Below are 24892 nucleotides of genomic sequence, written 5' to 3'. Positions count from 1 at the left end.
AAAAACAAAATCGGACTGTCAAAACAAACTCACTAAACGCAATTAGCGCACACTATGATTAGATGTCCCAATTTTTTGCCGCTCTATAAAATCAAGAAATGAAGTGTGAAATCGAATTATGTCGTACTTTATGATTATAATTGAACATTTTTCATACATTTTGAGCATAAACATCATCAAAATTTGGAGCATTTCGGATAAAAAAAAATGCGATACAAAATCTCAGATTTTTAGCCGTACGGCTAAGAATATGTAGGCCTATTCTGCGCGGCTTGTGAGGTGAGGAGACAATAATTGTCACCTGGGGTGAGGTGACTCTCCATGCAAATCAAATGGAGTGTCACCTCACCCGAGGTGACAATTGTCACTTCACTAGTGAGAGTGAGTCACCTCACCTCACACGCCGCGCAGAATAGGCCAAATGACCTACTTAGTGAAGACATATTTGAAAATCAAATATGAGCTGTTGAACTCAATGTTTTCGAACTGAATTTAGCAAGCAAGTTTAAAAACTGAAGCAAGCACCAAAACTGACTCACCTACCCTATGCAAAACCGACAATCAATTGTTTTGAACTACACGCTATCGGTACTGTATGATAAGTGTTGTATTGCAAAAAATCTTATGTTTACCGAACAATAAAATTAATTAAAATAGAGCTCAAGCCCATGGTCCTACATGGTGTCTATTTTCCACCTATTTGCGCTTCGAGATAAGTTTTTTTGTTTTGTGTCCTACGGAATGCGAATGTAGGAATGTAGGCCCATAAAGCAGATCAAGTGGCCCCCTCTTAATGAACGAAAACAGACACGCAAGCTCGTCCCGAAAATATCCCATACAAATGGGCAGCTATGTACATTCCGAGGCCATTAATTGTCATGCCTTCGAATACAGTTCCTTTTAACAAGCATTATGCGACTGACTACTACAAGCGTAACAAATATAATGAACCAAAACGGGCATCGTTTCGTGAACCAAATTCCATATTGATGTTACACAATGAACATAAAAAAAATAATTGAATTTGTAACCAAGAGAGCCAACGCAAGAGAACGTGATAACCACCAACGGATGTCCATAACCCACTTCCTCGACCCATAATTAATGTATATATCTTATCTTCAATTACTAGTTTGTTTTGTATTTTTTGCATCTTCATTGAGACGTTTGTATTTCTACCCATTCGTCTAAATCCGAGCTTAAAGGAGTTTAAAAACTCATCTCTCTACTATTCAAATAAATATTCTCATCGTAACTTTCGCTATCAGTACAAGGATGACCTTCTTTTTTTTTTAATTCTACTTCAACACTATCATCCTGGATATTTATTTTAGATTTTACTTTGTCAAACAAGAAAGCAGGATGGAATTAATCTTGATTTGTTGCATTGTGTTTGTACGCTATCCCTTTGTATATTTGTTGGAAAATAATACCCATCTAAAAAAAAATGGCCGAACGATTCATTACATGATATTTTGGTTTAATGCAGGGGATTTTCTCTGCTAAATGTGTTAACATTAGTTTGTTAAAACTTAGATATCCAGACTCTCGTGCATTTCACCGCACAACTTTTAGCTTGTTTTATGATATAATTCTTTTTTTCTTTTTTGTTTGTTCAGATTCAAGTTGCAGATCCAAGTCTACTTATGCTATTGCCAATTGCTGCTGCCAACTCTAAATTCCACTGCCGAAGCTGAATCGTTTCGTTATTGTTCTTTCAAACCCTTGATTTTACACCTGTCGCTCGTGTGGTTATTTGCCAAACTTCAAACGATGTTAGTCACACCACCCAAATCATTGCTAAATCATTAAGTGTTTAATGTACTAATTTATTCGCTCAATTTGTTGCAACTAATAAAAAAAAACAAATACAAATAAATTATAAATACAATAATAGTGTGGCTGTGTGTAGTGGGTGTTGATATAGCAGTTATATTTTTTTGTTTTTCTTGTTGTATTATCATTTCACCTAGTGTGCCATTTTTAAATGTTTGTATCATTTTTATCAGTGTTGTCTTCTTCTTTATCATCGATATCTGCATCTGTTGGGTTCAGTGTGTTTTACGATCCTTCTACCTCATCGTGGTCCAAAATTTCGAAATCTTTCCCGGTGGATGACCGCTGTGAGCCCTCCGATTCGCTCTCCGAGTGTGAACTGTAAACGAAAAAGAAAGGGAGTTCGAAATGATATTTCATTGCCATTCGTTGCTGTTATTCAACTGTGGGAACTTAGCTTAGCATTGATTTAGTTTTTATAACTTGACAATGGTAACATTTTTGGACACAGTGCTTGTAAACGTGGGATTGCAAGGATCGGGGGATAGTATGGCCTATAATGTAAAACGATGCATTTTTTTTTTAAATTTTCTGTGATGTCCAATCACTAGTTTGTAAAAATGGAATGAATTAAGTTACAAAGGACAATGTTATCACGAAGCTTAGGGGTTACATTCTACCAGCGATTTAAATATAATGGTTGATTTTCTTTTTGAAAAGGCCTCAATTATGAAAATCTCGCAAAATCATCTTTTGCAATCTAATGTTGACATACGGCTAATGTAAATTTTATGTGGACTATACCGCCGATACTCGCATAATTATACTTTCTCTTTCAAAGAAAACGAAGTGGAATCATTTTTGCGTCGATTCAACCACAGACAAACAGATATAACACTGGCAACTTCTCACCCCAGCAGGCCTGAGGTATAACATCTCTGATCACGCCTAGTAAAGCCGTTGGTCCCCGGTTCATGAGTTGATGGGTCGATAGGTAGGGCCCAGGTGTGGAAGCTGCCTCCCTGGCGTCGGTAGCATTGGTGCTCGCTTAGTAATTCTTGGCATAGTTCCGGACTAGTTAATTAATTAAGTGAGTTTTTTAGAAGAAAGTGTAGTTTTCGACATTATCGAAAGAAAGAATTAATTTTCTTCGATTGGTAATCGACGAACCAATTTGCGCATCATCCGTGCGTGGTCACGCATACCTGCTCAAACATCATCTTCACCGAGTGTGAGCACCGTTCATCCATCATCGTGCGCCTGTGTGGGCTGAGTACCTACCTCGATCAAGTTCACCACGACGAAGGTCACCAACGCTGCGCGTCGCTTCCCTGCCATCAGTGTAGCCATATATAGATCGGTGGTAGTAGTATAGGATTATCAGAAAGTGGAGAATAGTGGTGAAGGTAGCTCGTGCGTACCTATCACAAATAGGTACGCTACTCTTCCCACCGATGTTGGGAATGCCCTACCAGCGGAAGTGAAGCGGACGAAGAAAAGGAAGAAGAATCAGGGCCAGTCCGATGGTGCGAGTGGCCGTGACACCATGACGAACGTCAGCGACATCGGTGAATTCGGCGGTACCGTCGAGCATGAAAATTCTGCCGTCCCTAGTGCGGCAAAAGTCAAGCTTCCTCCACTTCCACCACACTGGGTGTGATGAAAGTGCCACTCAACACGCTCATTGGCGATCTCACATCGCTGGGCGTTGCAGCTGAATTCAAGCTGAGCAGGATCGGCACCAAGGTGATGCTGCGTACCAAAGCGGAATACGAAGCAACCAGGGCGGAATACTTCACACATGACGTCCCCGGTGAGAAGCCCTTCAAGGTAGTCATCAGGGGCTTACCGAACTTCAACCCCAAGTCGATCGAAGAAGAACTTAAGGTAGCCCCAATCGCAGTCTTCCGGATGACGAGGAGAGACGAAAACGTGAAAACGTACCCGGATTGCCTTTTCCTGGTTCATTTCCTGAAGGGAACGGTGACGCTCAATGCGTTGAAGGCCATCCGCTCCATCAACTTCATCATTGTTCAATGGGAGCCATACCGTGGCGGCCGTCACGACGTCACCCAGTGTCAGCGTTGCCTGAATTTCGGGCATGGCACCCGAAACTGCTACATCAATCCGCGCTGTGGCAAATGCGCCCAAAATCATGGTTCCTCCGAGTGCGTTATCGACGAGTCGGAAACGTGCAAATGCGCCAACTGTGGTGGAGCTCATCAAGGGTCCGACAAACAGTGTCACAAACGCGAGGATTTCAAGCGGATCCGAAAGCAAGCGTCCTTCATAATAAAATGGCGGGAAATCCTGTCAGTTGCGGGGCTTAGAAAGTAGGGTAAATGTTGGCTTCGGCACCCATTGACTGTTTTCGGCAACCAAAATTTAAACGATAATTTCACTATGTTTTCCCATCAACACACTTCCCTGAATGTATTCAAACGATTCTTTAGTCTTTCAGCTTCAATCTGATTATATTTGTACGACCGAGCAATCCTATTATGCCAGATTTTTCTTCAAATGAAGTATACGCACTACAAAATGGGGCTGATTTCGAGTTGCCGATAATAGAACAGCTGGTTAACACGCAGTTCTAATGGGAAGGTTGCCGAAGAAAAAGAGGCTGCCGACAATAGTCACACTCACCTGAGAAGTTTGGAGCGTTGTAAAATCGCTTTCAAACCGGTTTGAAAAATTCTGTCGATTGGAATGGATAGAGAAGCAAGCAGCAGATGAATGTTAACAAACAGACACGTGATATATGTGCGTAACGCTGACAAAATGCTAATAGAAGTGCGGACGCTGCTTAGATTGACGAGAATACGTAAATTCCCCTATGTTTTGTGCAGAATATGTAAAAAAACAGGGACTTCGAATGTATTTTTCTGCAAAATATGTAAAAAAGGAGGGACGTCGGATGTTAACCTAAATGCATATATCATGCATCATAGATAGAGATAGATAACGGCGCCGGTGGTGTAGTGGTAAGCGTGATTACCTCTCACCCCAGCAGGCCTGGGTTCAATACCAGTCGGCGCCGCCGGGATGTTCTAAGGCATAACATCTCTGATCACGCCTTCCTTCGGATGGGAAGTAAAGCCGTTGGTCCCCGGTTCATGAGTTGATGGGTCGATAGGTAGGGTCCAGGTGTGGGAGCTGCCTTCCTGGCACGTCGGTAGCATTGGTGCTCAGCACGGAAAACAAGATCGACGGAAAAAACAAACCAAAGGAAAAAAAAAGATCGAGATAGATAGATAGAACATGATTAGCTGCTTGAACGTCAAGAAGTACAGTTCGGTCTTTGCTCGCTCTGTCGAGTTGTTCGATTAACCTATAGTTTGTTACAAACGTTCGCAGATATACTGCACGTCGCGTCGTCAGTAGTGTCGGTCGCATCGCGTGATGGGAAGACAGCGCTCTCGGAGCAGACTTCGTGACCAACACACTTAATCTAGCTCGGTAAAATCTTCAACAGCCGATTACTTCGGTATTTACTTTTGCTGATATCTCTGCAAAATATCTGTTTGTTAGCTGATATCTCAGCAAAATTTTATTTGTTTGCTGAGTCTCGGCAATTGTTTGACTGAATCTCAGCAAAATAAATTGCAGAATTACTCGGCTGTTGGAATCTCGGCGAAAATTTGTAAGTGTGAAGCAGAGAAGAAGAACAGTGGTCAGGGTAGCTCGGTACCTACCTCAAATAGGTACGCTACTCTGCCCACCGATGTTGAAAATACCAACCCAGTCCCGGCGAAGCGGACGAAAAAGAGGAAGAAGAATCAAGGACAGTCCGATGGTACGAGCGGACGCGACGATGTTACCGAGACGAACGCCAGCGATATCGGTGATTTCGGCGACGCCGTCGAAACCGAGAATTCTGCCGGCCCGAGTGCGGCGAAAATCAAGCTTCCTCCACTGGTGGTGAAGCAAGTACCACTCAACACGCTGATTGGCGATCTCTCATCGCTGGGCGTTGCAGCTGAGTTTAAGCTCGGCAGGATCGGCACCAAGGTGATGCTGCGAACAAAAGCGGAGTACGAAGTGGCCGTGAAATATCTGAAGGATTCCAAGGCGGAATTCTTCACGCACGACATCCCCGGTGAGAAGCCCTTCAAGGTAGTCATCAGGGGTCTACCAAACTTCGACCCCAAGATGGTCGAAGCTGAAATCAACCGGTAAAAGCTAGCCCCAATCGCTGTATTCCGAATGGCAAGGAGAGACGAAAACGTGAAGACGTCCCCGGATTGCCTCTTCCTGGTGCACTTCCAGAAAGGGACGGTGACTCTCAATGCGCTGCAAGCCATCCGATCGGTCTACTCCATCATCGTACGATGGGAGCCATACCGTGGCGGCCATCGTGACGTAACGCAGTGCCAGCGGTGCCTCAATTTTGGACACGGTACCCGCAACTGCAACATCAAGCCACGCTGTAGCAACTGCGCTCAAGAACACGCCACTTCCAACTGCCCTGCGGATGGAGCCGTGGCGTTAAAATGCGCCAACTGTGGTTGTGCTCATCAAGGTTCCGACAGACAGTGCTCCAAACGCGAGGACTTCAAACGCATCCGAAAACAGGCGGCAACTAACAACCAACCAGGCCGCAAGAAGGACAAAGTCCTGGCATTTCGGACGGAGGATTTCCCGCCCCTTCGTGCTCCTCAGCAAAGGCAAGTGAATTCGCGGGTGCATTCCGCTCAAGCAACTTCCGGTGATTCTGCTGGCCAAAGCTCTCCATCCCCCCCTGGATTCTGGAGTCAACCAACAGCGCAAAACAACAACCCCGATCTGTTCTCAGCGGATGAACTGATGGAAATCTTCGTCAACATGTCCGGTGTTCTTCGTAAGTGCCGCAATAAGCCCGAACAGATCCAAGTGCTCGGTAAGTTCATCATCCAGTATGGCGTCTAAGCCGCTAAGTATCGACACCTGGAATGCTTGCTCTGTAAGAGCAAAAGAGATTGAGCTTGCCGACTTCCTCCGCAAGCACAGCATCGACGTGGGCCTTCTAACCGAGACCCATCTAAAGTCCGGCGACAGCTTCTGGTTGCCTGACCACAATATTATCCGGCTTGATCGCACCAGCTCCAGGGGGGGTGGTGTTGCGGTCGTCGTCAAGAAAGGAATAAAATACCACACTCTGTCCAATATTCGCACCTCTATCATCGAGGCCCTTGGTGTGGAGGTGGAGTCGTCGACTGGATACGTCCAGTTCATCGCCGTCTACTGCCCTCGACAGTGTGCCGCCAGCAGTGGACTAGCGGCTAAATTTAAGAAGGACCTGTCCACCATCACCCGTACCGGTTCCCGCTTCGTAGTTGGAGGAGATCTGAATACTCGCCATGAGGCCTGGTGGAACTACCAGCAGAACCAGAACGGTCGTCTGCTGTTCGACCACTCACAGCATGGGCTGTACTCCGTTTGGTTTTCGGATGAGCCAACATTTATCTCACCGGCGGGCAACCCATCGACGCTAGACCTGTTCCTGACAAATATCGGCTTGTCCAAGCCGGTAGCCTTGAACGAACTCAGCTCCGACCACCAACCGGTGGTGTCTGAGCTGGGCTGCAACGTGGCTCCTGCTTCAAGCCTGCGCAAGGACTATCATCGCGTAAACTGGTCCCAGTTTGGACGCGTGGTAGACAGGCACATCATCGACAACCCGCCGCTTGACACCGTGGAGGACATCGACCGAGCGTTGGAGGGACTCCACCAAGCCATAACCGTGGCTGACGAGGCGTGCATCCGACGAGTTCCTGTGAGGGGTAAGTTTATTGCTATTGATTCCCACACCCAACTCTTAATTCGCCTGAGAAATGTTCATAGACGCCAGTTTCAGAGGACTGGAGATCAAGCGAGGAAACGTGAAATGGCCAATCTGAACAAGGAGATTGCTTCCAGAATGGTCTCACTCCGGAACGAAAGTTTCGGGCGGCTTGTCCAGAATCTGGACGACCGCTCCAGACCATTCTGGAAAGTTGCCAAGGTCTTAAAGACGCACTCTAAACCCATTCCGCCACTAAAAGATGAAAATGATGACGATCGGCTCATAATCACCCCTCAGGAGAAAGGAAATGCGATTGGTGAGCATATTGCCAAATCGCACTTGCTTGGCTCCAACAGCCAAAGTCCGCTCGAAGTTCAGGTTGAGCAATGCGTACTCAACCTTGATTCCTCCCCTTGTGCCATCCTTCCGGAGGATAGAATCACAGTGGAACAGATTTGCTCAGCGCTGAAATGTACCAAAAACATGAAGGCCCCCGGGTTTGACGGAATATTCAACCTAGTGTTGAAAAATCTCAGCATGAAGGTTCACTCTCTGCTGGCTGCTGTCTTCAACAGATGCTTGGAACTGCACTACTTTCCAAGTATCTGGAAGACAGCGAAAATCATACCTATCCGCAAACCCGGGAAGGACCCAACGCTAGCTTCAAGCTACAGACCAATCAGCCTCCTTTCAGCGCTGAGCAAATTGTTCGAGAAACTCATTCTCAATCGTTTGCTCAAGTTTGTCGAGGAAAATAACATTCTCCTTCCGGAACAGTTTGGGTTCAGAAAGGGGCACTCCACCAATCACCAGCTAGTGCGGGTGATGAATAACATCCGAAGTAACAAAGCTGTATCCAAGTCCACAGCCATGGCCTTGTTAGACGTTGAGAAAGCGTTTGATAATGTCTGGCACAATGGGCTTGTATACAAGCTTTGTAACTTCAACTTTCCATTACATCTGGTTAAAATCACCCGTAACTACCTCCAGCAAAGGTCGTTTAAGGTATCGTTGAATGGTTGTCTTTCAGACACGTTTTCCATCCCAGCAGGAGTCCCGCAAGGCAGTCTACTGGGTCCCTTGCTTTACAGCATTTACACTTCCGACATTCCTCCCCTCGGCGACGCACACTGGGGCAGATCAGTGATTTTCTCGGAAAAAATTAATAACTTTTGAACAAAGCATCCAATCAGAATACTGTCTTCGGTAAATTTGTTTGTATTAGTTAAGCGCTTCTTTTGAATAAATTAATTAGTTCGCAACTTGGTCGTAGAGATGGCGCGCGAATCTAACTTTTGAATAAAGCATCCTAGACGTATGGTGTTTACAACAAAGTGTTTTATCTATTAAAATGAAGGAAAGTTGCAGAAGACATAAAACTTCCATAACCTTTAGTTTCGGAGATATAGGGTATATTGAAAAATATGAAGCCAATATTCATATTTGTTAACTTTTTTTTTATATTTTCATATGTTTGCTATGGTTTCTGCATTAATTCCAACGAAAACAAACTAGGTGCAAATTTTCATTGCACTATTTGTGGAATTTATAGTGGTTTTAGTGAAATATTCTCGAAAAACATGATATTTTGCCTGTATTTTAGGTGGGTGGGATTCTCGTAGGGGCAGCTAAGGGCAACTGGACTTTGTCTCTTTTGCTAGCTCATGTCATTGTCTAGCTTACTACACGATTATCCGTCCCTTTCCACCATGTACACGTCAGCACAATCAGCTGCATTACCCAAGTAAAGTTGTATATGTGACATCATCGTACAAGCTGTGTGCTGCCGTGCCAACGTGATCGTGTACAACGTACAATTATCGTAAATTATGTAAACAATGCATTTGGTCGTCGGTTGGGTGTAACTGGTAGCTCATCCACGCATACTAACACCACTATCAGACAGGAGAAAATTTCCCCTATCTGATGGTAGTGTTAGTATACGTGAGCGAGCTGCCAAACCGACGATCAAATGCGTTGTTTACAAAGCTTTTCGAAAAAGTAATCGAGAATTATTCATGTGCGTCAATGTTTCAGTAGTTGGTATCCATAAGCGTGAATTTTTTTTCTCGTCTCAGTTCAGTGATCAATTTCCGGTGTTGCGCAATAATCCACAAAGTTGTTATAATGGATTCACCTTCAATGTATATTTTCAACAGTTGTTTATTCTATGCCATATGCTCAACATGCATTTCGTTTAGTGGTGTCTCGAAATTAATTTTAGTAAAGATAATAGATCACACAAGCACATCAAACTATTTTTCCAACAAGATCCATTAATTACAAGTCTGCGAAAAAGAACGGAGAAAAATTCAGCCCAATAAATAAAAAAAAAATAGCGAGGTGTTGGCATTATTACAACCAATTACAAGGATTCATTTGACGATAGTGACAATTAAGGACAACTGGTTTCTAAATACTTTAACTTAAGAGATAGTTTATTCTTTAAACCATTACTGCTTCTGCAATTTAAAAAGTTTAACGAATAAAAAATATACATAACTGACAGGTTTCCTTATTAGTAGAGATACTTGTAACGATTTACAAAAGGTGAAATTAAAAAAAAATCATTGAATATCATGTCTTCAGTTTTCTGGTATATGTTAGACAATGACATGAGCTAGCAAAAGAGACAAAGTCCAGCTGCCCTTAGCTGCCCCTACGAGAATCCCACCCACCTAAAATACAGGCAAAATATCATGTTTTTCGAGAATATTTCACTAAAACCACTATAAATTCCACAAATAGTTCAATGAAAATTCGCACCTAGTTTGTTTTCGTTGGAATAAATGCAGAAACCATAGCAAACATATGAAAATATACAAAAAAGTTAACAAATAAGAATTTTGACATCATATTTTTCAATATACCCTATATCTCCGAAACTAAAGGTTATGGAAGTTTTATGTCTTCTGCAACTTTCCTTCATTTTAATAGATAAAAAAGTAGAAGGGTCTGTGCCTAGGGGCACAAACGGAAGCTTGACGTAGGACCGCTAGTGGACGGAATAAATGTGAAGAGCATTAAGTTCTTTTAATTGATCAAATCAGGCATAACATTTGATAACGGCACAAAAGCATTTGTAAACAAACATTCTAAGGCCCTTTACACGCGAACTAAAGTACGCCCACGCAAACCAATGCCACTTACGGAAAGGTGATAGTTGCCCCTATGCGATGATGTTGTTGGTTTGCGTAAGAGATAAACTAGCCTATGGCTAAAAATCACTTTAATAAAGAAAAAAAAATGTTGGTTTGCGTGGGCGTACTTTGGTTCGCATGTAAAGGGCCTAAGAAGGTTTGTTTACAAATGCTTTTGTGCCGTTATCAAATGTTATGCCTGAAATATCTATTATCTCAACTCTTTCCGGTTTTGAATTGTAGGCGATCCAAATTTGTAGTAATCTTTTTCAAAAAGAAAGTTGATTACGAGAATCAACAGGGTGGCCAGTGAATTATCATTTTGAAAATCCCGGTTTTTTCCGTTCTCCGGTTCAAATCTTAAAAATTCCCGGTTGTTAATATGCAACAAAAAAAAAACAAAATTTACTGATAGGATAAAAAAATGTGATTTAAGAAGATTCCCAAGATTCTGGAGCGTTGAAATTTGTGTAGAGTCTGAAACTAGAACTTTTCTTCAAAATTTGTGATTAATAACATACTTCGTGATGCAAGATTTGGAGAAACAATAATTAAAATGTGAAATTTTGAATTTTTTTCAAGATCACAGATTTATAAAAAAAAACATCATACTTATGAGTCGTGGAGTCATAATTGTCACGCTCTGAGACTTGGAAGCATTTTAAGGGTAATAACAAATTACATAGCAATCTGTAGAATCTGGCGGACAAACCCTGGAATTTTTAGTAAAATTTAAAAGAATTCAAAGTGTTGATTAAAAACAAATATTGAGAAGGATTCCCACACAGTTTTCGAAGGAGAAGAGCAGATTTCCAGAATTATTCTTACATGAAATCCATAGAAATTGTTAGATGAATTTGGAAGGATTTCTTTGGAGAAGAATGCAAGTTCTAAATTAAACTGTAAATTTAAAAAAGTATTGTGAAAATAAAAATAAAACATTGCAGAAAATTCCTACGTGGTTCTGATGAGATTTGTATGGGCATCGTGAGGAACATGACAGATGAATTTTAAGAAGAATTCCAAGAGAATTATGATCGGAATTCAACAAGACACAGAGGTCTTAAAATGTTCTGGCAATAATTTCAACCCTAGTGCGAATGATTCATGATTATGATCACATAACCCAAACAAAATTGATTCCAAAAAAATTGCTGATAATTAGAAAGAAATTCTTTAAAATACTCCAAGGGGTTTATAAATTAATTTTCGAAAGATTTCTTTTGTTTTGAATAGAGTTAAAAGAAATGTTTGAAAAGATTTTTAAAGGAATCAAAGTCTCCGGATAGGCGGGAACGGGAATTATATGAAGGATTCCAATAAATTCTTAGAAGGGGTTGGAAGAAAATTACTAAAAGAATTCAACGGTAATTATTACGCGGAGTGTTTTCTGGTTCATTTCAGAACAATTTCAAGATAATTCAGAGCAGAATTCCAAGTTAATTCTGGAATTCATCATGAGAATTTTGAACAACGAAAAATTAAAACCCCGGAAAAGAATAATTCAGTTTCGGTTTTTACAAATATTTGTTTCCAAACTCCAGCATCTTCAATATTTTCTTTAGAGGACCATGCACTTTACACCTGAAATTGAAACGACAAAAATCAATTTGCAATATTGCTGAGTGATTAAATTCTAAAAACAATAAGACGGTATACTGAAGAAAATTATGCAACAAATAGAGCAAGACATTCATTTGCTAAAGGATCACTCTGTTTTAATGGTTTATTCTAAAATTCTGATGTAAAAATTTGTTCCTATGATATGGTTAATTTATTTTCCCGGTTCTCTTGCAGAATTCACGGGTTTTTCCCGGTTACTTTCCAAATTCCCGGATATTTCCCGGTATTCCCGGATTTCCCGGTTTGCTGGCCACCCTGAATCAATCAAAATCACTTGCACCCCTGCTTCCAAGCTTGTGTGGTCGTTGGGGGCTTGTGGTTCTGAATATGGACAAACAAGCATAGATGAATTCTATTCCAACTCTTTACTGACGTAAGCTTGATGGCCCTGAAAAGGGCCGTTTTATTGAAGAGAACATCCATGGCCATTTACGCTTGGCGTGTTTAGTGTAGGTGACAGCATCACGGACCTCATTTTCCATGAACACCTTCAGCACACCTCGTAGATCAGACCGGAGATACGTCAGACACTGCGACGACGAGCCAGACGACGGATGGTGGTTATCTCGAAGAATTCAACGACACTCTTTCGTAAATAACTCGGCTTCACAAATCTGGATCAACAATAGAAAAGAGCCCATCAGCATTTGTAAACAAACCGTTCCAAAGCCCTTTACTCACAAAGCGAAGGCCACCCACACAAACCAACACCATCATCGGATAGGGGAAACTTCTACCTACAAGATGTTGGTGTTGGTTTGTGTGAGCGGCCTTCGATTTGTGAGGCTTTGGAACGGTTTGTTTACAAATGCTGATGGGCCCTATTCTATTGTTGATCCAGAAATGTTTCCTGCCGTCTTCGTCGAATTAGATGCTAGATTGTTGCTTCTTCCATCGAAAATATCCGGCCGTGGCGATTCAAAGTTGATCAAGGTTGATCAAAACAATTTGTATCCCTGCTTCCAGTTTGATCACATGAGCATTTTGTGTGGTCGGTGGTTCTGAATATGGACAAACAGGCAGATGAATTCTATTCCTACTCTTTACTGTAATAAGCTTGGTGGCCCTGAAAAGAGCCGTTTTGTTTCCAATGTTGGGGATGATTTAACCTCTGAAACCAAACAGAGTGCGTCTCTGTCACTTCAAAAACGTAGATAACATCCATGGCCGCTTACGCTTGGCGTGTTTAGTGTAGGTGACAGCATCACAGATCTCATTTTTCAGGAACACCTTCAGCACACCTCGTAAATCAAACCGTAGATACGTCAGACACCGCCACGGCGAGCCAGACGACGGATGGTGGTTATCTCGAAGAATTTGCGTTTGGTTCTGAACATGGCTCCCTATCCGCACGCGCCCGAGGATCGGAGGCGAATGCCACTTCGACTTGTTTCGTCTACTTACTACTCTCTGACGACTGTGCTGGGGAAGCAGCATATGCATGTAGGTAATTGGTGGATTTGTTAGTTAATTCGACGCTTTTGGACAATGCTGAACATTTACCAGTTTTTCAATAGTTTCTTGTTGAAAATCAACATTTGGAAGCATTGTTATCAATGCGTAGCCATATTTCTGATCGATTGGTGATAAAATTATTGAAAATGGACCAGGGGTAGCTGAGTTATTAACGTTCAAAATCTTTCTTAATTTGTTACATGTTCCATTTTCGGTTTTCACAAAGTGTACCCCCATATAGAAATCAAAGACGTAGTCCTACGTCAAAACTTTGTTGAAAACACCATACATCTAGGATGCTTTATTCAAAAGTTAGATTCGCGCGCCATCTCTACGACCAAGTTGCGAACTAATTAATTTATTCAAAAAAAGCGCTTAACTAATACAAACAAATTTACCGAAGACAGTATTCTGATTGGATGCTTTGTTCAAAAGTTATTAATTTTTTCCGAGAAAATCACTGATCTGCCCCAGTGTGCGACGGTTGCGTGTTCTTCCTGTTCGCAGATGATACCGCAATAGCCGTCAAAGGAAGGATGCCTCGCGAAATAACGAACAAACTTCAACGATGCCTTAACGCCTTTGCTGATTATGCCACCACGTGGAAAATCAAAATCAATGCCACCAAAACACAAGCGATCATGTTCCTCCATCGGCAATCGCCCAAACTGAAACCGGCTCCATCTTGTACTGTAATCATGGATGGCACAAGGGTTGAGTGGTCCGCCGAAGTAACCTATCTCGGGATGTTGTTCGATGAAAAGCTCCTCTTCCGTTCGCATGTAGAGAAAACAGTAGTCAAGTGTTCTGCCTTGGTTAGGTGTCTGTTTCCGCTGATTTGCCGCAGATCCCGCCTCTCAAGGGTGAACAAACTGGCCGTCTACAAACAAATCATAGCACCTGCGATCCTCTACGCAGCTCCGGTGTGGGAATCATGTGCACAGACTCACAGGAACAAAATCCAGGTCGCTCAGAATAGAGTGCTCAGGATGGTACTTGATCGTCCTTTTGACACTAGAATAACAAATTTACACGAAGAGGCAGGAATTGCCAAAATAGATTCCAAAATTAACGAAATTAAGACTAAATTTGTACAAAAATGTAATTTATCAGAACATGCTTTGATAAGCAATTTGTTATAGTAGGTTAGGTGTATATAGTAGTTGTAGTTTAGTTGTAGTTGTAAATAGTAGTTATAAGCAGACTCCTTTTTCCAATTCAAATCAAACCAATCCCACCAAGGTGGTCATTTTTAAAACAGGCCTGATAGGACTAGAAACTGTAAATAATAATTAAAATCTCAAATGTACTAAAGTTGAAAAGACGCATCTGTGTCACTTGAAAAAATTCATACATGTAAACCACACAAACACAAGAAATAAAGATTATTTAAAGTGAAAAAAAAAAGTGAAAAAGATAGATAGATAGGTTCTACGTTGTACTGCGGTCGTGTCTAGGACACAACCCTTTAATTTTCGTAATCTACGTTAGAGAAATTGATGTCTGTCTTAGTGACAATTGCACGTTGAGACAACTTGCAGATGATGGCGTAGTGTCTATCACAGGGCCAAAAGAGGTTGACCTGCAAGGAACCTTACAGGATACCTTGGACAATTTGTCTACTTGGGCTATTCAGATTGATTGATCGAATTATCCACGGAGAAAACTGAGTTGGTCGTTTTTTTTCTAGGAAGCATAGCCCAGCACAACCGAAGCTTCAACTTTTGGGTAAGCCGATCACTCATTCCATGTCTTTCAAATATCTCGAGGTCTGGTTCGATTCCAAATACACCTGGAGATCTCACATTGAGTATCTGAGACGAAAACGCCAACTAAGGATCAATTTCCTTCGATCAATTACCGGAACGTGGTGGGGAGCCCATCCACAAGATCTTCTGACGTTGTACCGGACAACGATTTTATCGGTTCTAGAATATGGTAGTTGTTCTAGTATCGGATCCAGTATCGTTGTCTTCGTATCGCGTTAGGATGCATGCACTCGACTCATACTATGAGTCTCGAAGTGCTGGCGGGCATGTTGCCACTATCCGTCCGTTTTTCAGAGTTATCTCTGAGGCTCCTCACCCGTTGCGAAGTAATGAACGTGATCGAAAACTTTGAGAAGCTTCTGGAGCTAAATCCTCAAACATGTTTTATGACTTTGTACTACCTATATTTAACACAGGATGTCAGCCCTTCAAGAAATATTCCCAATCGTGTAGTCTTCTCCGATTTCGGCAGTTCAGTGAATATTGATTTATCTATGACGCAGGAAATCCGCGGAATTCCAGAGCATCATCGTCCTATGATTGCTCCGTCATTATACTCTGCAAAGTTTGGCCATGTTGATGCTGCAAGAACGTTTTTAACATATGGATCTCTAATAGAGGAGTCCGCTGGTTTTGGTGTATTTAATTAATTTCATAGCGCCTCTCGAAAACTTGAAGCTCCTTGTTCTGTGTATGTGGCTGAACTGGCAACAATTCACTACACTTTGGAAACTTCTTCCAGACCACTACTTTATTTTTACGGATAGTCTCAGTTCTGTCGAGGCTATCCGTTCCATTAGGCCGGTAAGGCACTTCTCGTATTTTCTCTTGAAAATACGAGAGATGCTTAGTGCTTTATCCGTGCGCTCTTTCATCATCACCTTCGCGTGGGTCCCTTCGCATTGCTCAATTTTGGGCAATGAGAAGGCGGATTCACTAGCGAAGGTGGGCGCTATGGAAGGCGACATTTATGATCGACAAAAGTGAATTTTTCTCTATTTATCGTCAGTAGTCGCTCGTTAGCTGGCAACATCAATGGAGTGAAGGGAGCTTGGGACGATGGCTACATTCAATTATCCCTAAGGTGTCGAAGTTGGCATGGTTCAAAGGGTTGAACTTGGGTCGAGACTTCATACGCGTGATATCTCGTCTCATGTCCAATCACTATTGTCTAAACGCTCACTTGTTCCGTGTGGGGTTGGGAGACAGCAATCTCTGTGAATATGGACAAGGTTACCAGGACGCTGATCACATCCTTTGGTCTTGTGCGAAGTATCGTGGAGTCAGATCACATTTTTATGATTCACTTCGGGCTCGAGGTAGGCAACCTAATGTTCCAGTTCAGGATATTTTGGCTAGACGCGATCTGGAGTTTATGAAACTCATATATGTTTACTTTAAGAATATTAACCTTAGGTTGTAAGTTTGATTAACCTTGTGTTTAGTTTGTATTTTGTACGTGTGGATTTTTTTTTCAATGTTTGTTTTCAAGATGAATAGAAATAATATCATGTTTTAGGATTAATTAAATATTTGTATCGTTAACCACATTTCAAACCTCCTTCTTCTCTTTTCCCATCAAAAAATTGTAAATCTCCACTAACCTCGAGACAAGACAGTTCCTTTAACTTTAAATGTAAGACAGTAATAATGTATAACGAAAATGATAACTCGGCTCTGTAAAGTTTATTCGATTGAGCCTGTACAAATAAAGTGATTATCAAAAAAAAAATTGAAAAATATTCAATGTGTTATGTTTGTTTGTCTGTGATTCAACTCTCAGCTTCGGGACGGAAATTTTCACATTTTCTCATGCCTTTTTCCTCGAAAGTTCTTCCTAGCAGTGTTTTGGACTTCAGTGGGATAACCACAGGACTTTATGGGGATGTCTATAAAATTTTGAAAGATTTATAGGTACTGCTATGCTATAAGCTCTTGAATCGTAAATCACCCACGTTTGTCATCTGTGAGGAGCTGAGTGGATTGCGTGGAAACTTCTCTAGTTCTATACATACCTACTCAAGTAATTTTCGCCATTTTTGCAATATAAAGCTGATGTACGACTGATATAAAATTCGGAAAACCTATATTTACCTTATATCGCAAAAAGGGCGATTATCGGGTAGTTAGCGAATATAAAATTCGGAAAACCTATATTTACCTTATATCGCAAAAAGGGCGAATATCGGGTAGTTAGCGGGCTTGGTAGTTACTTGGGTACAGGCGCCGGATAAAGCGCTTCCGCTGAAGTCTGTGGTGGACGAGAATCCTATTTCCGAAGCATGGCAGATCTTCAGGGGGAGATGTTTGATAGCTTTCATAGGTGGTGGGAAAGTACTACAACTTAATCAGATCGTAGTTTGGTAGGCTTGAAAGGTAGGCGATACGATCGGCTTGGATTATATTTTTGAGATCATGCACTTCTAAGTCGATCAGATAATTGAAAACTGGTTCGATGGTAGGGTTTTTGATCTAATTTCCGTCGTACTAAGCACAACCCGCGTTTTACCTATCGTTTTTGAACGGGTTTGAACAAAAAATGGAATATTTCTTTCAGAGATGACTTCTAAATTTATTCACCTTATACATACCGTTGGATTTGATAAAGAGTCACAAATTGTTGAGATATTCACCCCTATTCTGTATTTCGTTTCGAACGAAATTCTCATACAAATATTTTTTTTTTTGTATGAGAATTTCGTTCGAAACGAAATACAGAATAGGGGTGATTGTTTTAAATCTAATACTGCTTCTTGATTCTAAATCCGTCCTACGAGTTTCAATTCCGTTGTTTGGAGGCGAACCAGCCCAAGGCTGAAAGCCTCCCTAATAAAGATAAATTAATTAATTAATTTCAATTCCGTCCAAACGCATTGAAACGCCATTAGATTTCCTTCGTCCTAAGGATAAACGTAGAAAATGGAGATTCGCTAGGAACGCTTCTTTTGTTTTGATAACAATGAGCGTAAATATTCATACAATGCGCTCTAACAGGATTTATGTTGTGGCTAATGAACTAACACATCTGAACAAACCTATTATTGATTTGTGCGCGGTGAAATCATTGATATTATTGATCTTTTCTGATCGATAGAACGGAAATGGGCGATTACGACGAAGTAGCGCTCTACCCTATTGCTCCTAGCGTGGGATTGAACTATCGCCCATTTCAGTTATAAGTTTACTTTAGTCGGGGAGGGATGTCATTCATCATCGATCGGATTTTTCCTTTGTTTCTGAACACCTGCAAGGCATCAAGAATTCAAAAAGACATCAAGCCAGAATATTGTGAACGGGTTGAATTTGCATGATGGTTTCCAGTTCCTCGTCCACCTCCCGACCCGTTAACGCTCTAATGAGAATGAAGGTGAATGCTTGCCATGATCCATCAGAGAAATTGATATGGTAAACACAATCATAAAAGTCAAAACTTTCGGGGTTGCCAAACTCATGGAATATTGACACCTTGGCATACTTTGGTGGCATACTTTGATTGTCCTGGATAGGCACGTTCGTCATAACGCTTGGCACAGCTTTCAGCACAACTCAATCACTCGGTACGTATTAAGGTGTGCAGAGTTTAATACCCCTTGATCAGAACCTTAGTCTTAACCACTTCAAACTAGGGAACAACGAATAGAAGATTAGGAATCACATAGATGAAGACTAACTAATTCTTTTTTTTTCTTGTTTCAAGATCATCCTCGGTGGATAAAGCCGAGTCTTGTTGGAAAGGCCGTTTACCAGGCATAAAAAGTAGCAAGGACTAAGATTTGTTCCTTTGATTACTGAAACAATCTTTTTCCCCTAGTTTGAAGTATTCAGAACTAGGAATCGGTGGTAGATCTTACATCCCGTAACGTACCATGGTGGTACCAGGTGGTTAAATTTTTACTCTGAACTCACTCAATTTACTTGGGAGTTCTAGGCGAAACTCTCGCAGAGAACTTCATTAAAACTCCCTAAAATTGTTCTCTGGAATACCTTGGCGTTATCTCTACAATTCATTCTAAAATCTATTCAAATTTGTTTTGGATAAAAGATCTGAAAATCTCTTAATAGTTCTTCAAAAAGACCTGAAATCGAGTCCAGTGCAAGGGTCTTAAAATAGCGGCGCCGGTGGTGTAGTGGTAAGCGTGATTACCTCTCAATCCCAGTCGGCGCTGCCGGGATGTTCTGAGGCATAACATCTCTGATCACGCCTTCCTTCGGAAGGGAAGTAAAGCCGTTGGTCCCCGGTTCATGAGTTTATGGGTCGATAAGTGTTGGGAAAATATCAAAAAAATCAAATCTCACCAATGCCCAAGATCACGCTTGATTTTCGTAGACAAAAATCAACAAGCATACAGCTGCGGTTGATTTTGCAAGCTGTGATATCGCAGCTCGGAATATCAAGCTAACGAAATTCAACATATTTTGTTCCAATATCACGCGTGACATTGTGAGCGTATGAGAGCGGAAAATATAATTTGATGTGGTGTTGAGTACTTGGCACTGATGAAGTCTGCAAGTAGTAGACGAAATACGCGTATCTGTCAAAAGATAAGCAATTATAACGGAATTTAAAGGAAAAAAAACCAACCCACTCAAAGCTCTTCATAATTTGATTGATGATTTTGCCTACACTGGTCGATAGGTAGGGTCCAGTATAGTCGCTATATTCATAGACTGGCGGATAGAATTTCGGTCTATCAAAAAGCGGAACCAATTCAATATATTTTCCTTTATTTTAACGTCGGTCTCTGTTCCGCAATCTTGTGCCAATCACCGACGGACATCGATTGCCATCCATTGACGGCAATCGAATGTGCAGGAAGGCAGCTTCCACACCTGCGTAGGATATCGCACCCATTTAAACACACATATGGGCCGGGACCAACGGCTGTACTTCCCTTCCGAAGGAAGACGTGACCAGAGATTTTTATGCCTCAGAAAAATCCCACCGACCTCGGCTGGGATTCAATATATTGTAGACCAACAATTGAAAAGGTACTATCATGTTTTATAAACAAAACGTTGATTATTATTTCCTCGTCAATGGAAGGTAAATTACCAGCATCATCGGATAGAGGAAACTTTCCACAACCAAAAGATAGTGTTAGTTCGTGTAGGCGAGCCTTGAGTCACGAGAAAACGGGTTACGAAATTTGGTTCGCCATAGCTGATGTGCACTTTTCTGTTGTTGGTCGTGATTTGCTCGATTGGTTCCGCTATATGACAGCTCAATTGGTTCCCGAGATTCTATCCGCCAGACTATGAATATAGCGACTATAGGGTCCAGGTGTGGGAGCTGCCTACCTAGCGTCGGTAGCATTGGAAAACAAAATCTACGGAAAACAAATCAAAGAAAAAAAATCCCACTAAAGACTTATCAAAATCAACCCTCCCCCTTAAGTACTCATCCTCTGATCAGAGATTTTATGCCTCAGAAAATCAGGACGGCGTCGACTGGGATTGAACCCAGGCCCTTTGTGGTGAGAGACATTCACGCTTACCACTACACTACCGGCGCCGCTAAATATCTTGTAGACAAACTCTTCCCAAGATGTCAAACCTCTCGAGTGCATAGTTTTCAAGATATCGATTTTTGTCGTGAAATTTTGCGTTTCCGACCATAGTGCCGTGTCGGGATGTGACATTGAATCAATACAGTTGTGTTTGTTCATTTTCGACTGAACGATGTCCCACAAGTTATTAGCCAGTTAGATTGACATTTTTTCATTCCCGTATTCTCAATATTGTAAAAAGCAGCCATATATTGTAGATAGTGTTAAAAATAACACATGAAATATAATAAAAATGTTTTATTCATAAGCAAATGAATGTACTCACTTCTTCTCGTTATCACCGTGTTCTTCCTCTTCTTCCTCATGTCCATCGCTAGCGTGCGCCGTTTCCTCTACCTTCTCTACGACAGCCTTGGCCTTTCCTCGGTGTCGCAGTTGCGTCCCCTCGGATTCCGGCTCCTTCTGATCTGGATCATGTTCCTTGACTTCATCAATCTTTGGCGGAATGCTAGCCGCTGTAGTACCTTCATCCTCGGCATCACTATCCTTGTCGCGCTTTCGCTTCTTGTTCTTTTTGTTCTTATCCTTGTCTGAACTGCCGTCTTTGTATTCGTGCTAAAATTTAAAAAACAAACAAAAATGAGGAGAATGCCTACTATTTACTATACAATTGAGGGTCTTACATCATACAACGGCCAGAACGAGGCGAAGAACCCAACATCCTCGGTCAAATTCGGCAGTAACCAGAAGTGATGTTTGCCGCCGGTGAGAATCCACACAAGACAGAACAGAACGAATCGAAGCACTGCTAAACCAAGAATAAACACCAGAAAACCAGCCGCTGCTATGCTGAGATAATAGACTCCCTTTCGCAGCATCGGCGGCCACAGCGGGAACAGACATATAACAATAGCCCCGACAACCAGCAGGGCACCAAAGATCCAGTAGTGCATTGGAATTGGATCGAACAGCCAGACATAAGCCTCGTGGCCATCGACGAACAACTGCTCCGGGTGCATTTCCAGCCTTATCTTGCGTTTGCGTTTCTCTTTATCGGCCGCAGCCTTGTCGCCTTTGCCACCTTCGGCGTGGCTGCTTTCGCCACCGTCCGTTCCCTTTTCGTCCTTCTTGGACTTTTCCTTCTCATTCTCCTTGTCCGTCGATTTCTTGCTCTTTCCCCGGAGTTCCTGTTCGCTGACTGGAACCTTCTTGGCGCGATGGAAAAACTTGTGATGTAACATTTCGTCCATAAAATCGAGCACCGCCTGTCGGTGGGGAAACAGGCAGTTGTCGCCCTGTGCGAACTTTGAAGTCATCAGTGCATCGATGGCCCGCACTGCTGAGAAGTATTCCACATTATGGTTCAAAAATTTGGTCTTCTTGGTCGGTACGTTTGACTTTAGCCACTTTGCCACCTTGTACTCGTCCTTGGAGGCCTTGTCGAGTTCCTGGTCGGCGCCACCTGGACCAGTGTACTCCTGAAATTAAGGAATCGAATTGATTGTAATGCCAGGTTAGATAAACTTGCGGTTGACAATACATAAGCAGAGAAGAAGCCAAATTCTGGATCCCTTAAAACGGTTATTGGGGCCTAGCTGACACTATTTTTTTATTGGGGACTGTTGTGTTATAAATGGACGGCATTTTTTTTTAAATATCCTGTTTAATATCACTATAGATTTTATTTTGGTATCTAATGCTCTGATCAAATTACAGATTTATAACATGTTACAAGGGTGTTGCAATAATTATCGACAAAAAAACTGTCGCTAATGGAAAAAAATGAATCGCGTAAAAACAGAATTAAGTATAAAGCGAACCCCACACGGTAAGAAATATTGTCAATACTTACAAGTATTGACAATAATATTGATGATGTGAATACATAAATATTGTCAATACCGATGTATTGACGTCAATATAGAATGTATTGACAATACGATTATTGTCAATACAAACAGTCGTGTAGGGTCCACTTAAAGAGAGAGAGAGAGAGAAAAGCCCCCCTATTCTGTGAGTCACGTGACTCTCTCTCACCGGTGAGGTGACAATAGTCACCTCGTGTGAGGTGACTCTCCATTTGATTTACATGGAGAGTCACCTCAAACGAGGTGACAATTGTCACCTCACCGGTGACAGAGAGTCACGTGACTCGCAGAATAAGGGGGAAGGATTAGTAATTTCCATTTAATTCCACAACCTTATTTGCTTATCCATGACAGATACGCGACACTGAAGAAGTCTGCACATTGTAGACGAAATACGGGTATTCCACTAAGACGTCCACATTAATCAGGATTCAGAATAATTAAGTGTATTTACATCAGGAAGACAAATTAACAATTATTGTTGATGCAAGCTTCTCACAATAACTTTTGCCTGTACATTTTTCGTGGTCCAACGAAGTCCTATAATAGTCCTCTATCTATATATAGAGCGCTGATTTTTTTTTTCATGGAAGTGCGTGATGTTCCAGAGCATCATTTTGATTGAAATTAACACTCTAATAGTGAATTCGTTTATTATCGGGGTTGGAACCAGTTCCAACCCAGTGCGAAACCGAACTTTTTGTCAGTGCGAACCTCAACCTGAGCTGGGTTTTAAAAACAAACGATCAAACTGACGTTTGTCAGAAAACAAACAGACCCAATCTTGATACCCGATCCAGGTTGGAACTGAATAATAAACGAATTCGCTATAAGACTTCATTTACCCTTTTGACGATAATAGGAAAAGACGTGCCGAAGCCAACGTTTCCCCTAGTAAATTTATATACAATTTTAATTTCCTCCCAATTCCTCGCTCATTTCCAGTACAGCTCTGCTTCATGATTCAGTAATGTTTGGCATCCCTGACGTTTACATATACTCATCTGGTGGCTTGCCCTTTTCCTGTGATTAGAAACAGCGACGTAGAACGGCGAGCTCAGATGATGCTCTGCTTCAGTCCCGTTATGTCAAGCAAAGAAAAAAGAAAAAAACAGAACCGAAAGGAAAAACTCCACCCAATCCATGGGGGGTTGGGTGGCAATGTCTCATAACAAATAAAATTATCACACAACATTCGCTTCAGCTCCGATTAACGGGAGGAACATCTTCTAAACACATTCAAATACACATCATTAGCATAGCATTACTTTTCTGCTAACGTCACCCACTAATGGGCAAGCGAAAAACAGCACAACTTTCACCCCGCAACTAAAATCAGGTTCTCGCTCGGTTCGGGATCCATGTTATCAACTACCTTCTTTCGCTCGAGCCAGTTTTCAACCATCGACCATTATCATGGAAATTTACTTACATCTTTGCGTTTCTTGGATCGCCGCTTATCAGCCATCGGTATGCTTATTCAATATTTCCAGCTGTGACTATCGGTTTATTTGCTTTTGCACTCTCTCGATCTCCGGATGATGCACACTCGCCGCAGAAAAATACTACGCGTAAATCAGCCGTGTAGGAAAATGCGACGACAGCAAAAACCGAACCGAACTATTCATGGAAGGGGATGCGTCTTTGTCCCCGCAACCGCCAGCGCACCGTCTTGTTTTGTCTAACCAGCCACGAAACCGAGTGACTTACTGACGGAAGAAAACGTCAAAGCAGATGACATGTTGGCATGGTTTGTTTGTAATGAACCGAAAGAACCGGTTCCAGACTACACTGAAACAAATCGATATGTATGATTGAATGGAGGCATCTCATAACAAACCCTAATGAAATGTTGAGGGTTATTTTGCTGAACGACGTGTTCAGCGCAAACCATTTGTGGAACAGTTCTATCATTTGGGTTATCGTTCGCGTTTTGTTTTTTTATTAGGGTTGTCAGCAGGGTGCCTTCCATTCATTTTGGCTCTATAAT

The 24892-nt window shown here is 41.8% G+C and overlaps 1 protein-coding gene across 1 annotated transcript; it reads right to left on the bottom strand.

The window, feature by feature from the left end:
- Positions 1 to 1808: 1808 nt before the first annotated feature.
- Trp1 (translocation protein 1) lies at positions 1809 to 24598 on the bottom strand. The gene is made up of 4 exons (XM_065232326.1): positions 24335 to 24598; positions 21718 to 22512; positions 21360 to 21649; positions 1809 to 2155 (listed from the first exon to the last, which is right to left on the bottom strand). The coding sequence occupies exons 1-4, from the start codon at positions 24368 to 24370 to the stop codon at positions 2062 to 2064; spliced, it is 1215 nt and encodes a 404-aa protein (XP_065088398.1). The 5' UTR covers positions 24371 to 24598; the 3' UTR covers positions 1809 to 2061.
- Between the last annotated feature and the right edge of the window lie 294 nt (positions 24599 to 24892).

The sequence above is a fragment of the Ochlerotatus camptorhynchus genome, unplaced genomic scaffold, assembly GCF_037179485.1.
Source record: "Ochlerotatus camptorhynchus isolate MF236.1 unplaced genomic scaffold, CSIRO-AGI_Acam_v1.1 ptg000367l, whole genome shotgun sequence".
Lineage (NCBI taxonomy): Eukaryota > Metazoa > Arthropoda > Insecta > Diptera > Culicidae > Ochlerotatus > Ochlerotatus camptorhynchus.
This window is presented reverse-complemented; position numbering and strand designations above follow the sequence as displayed.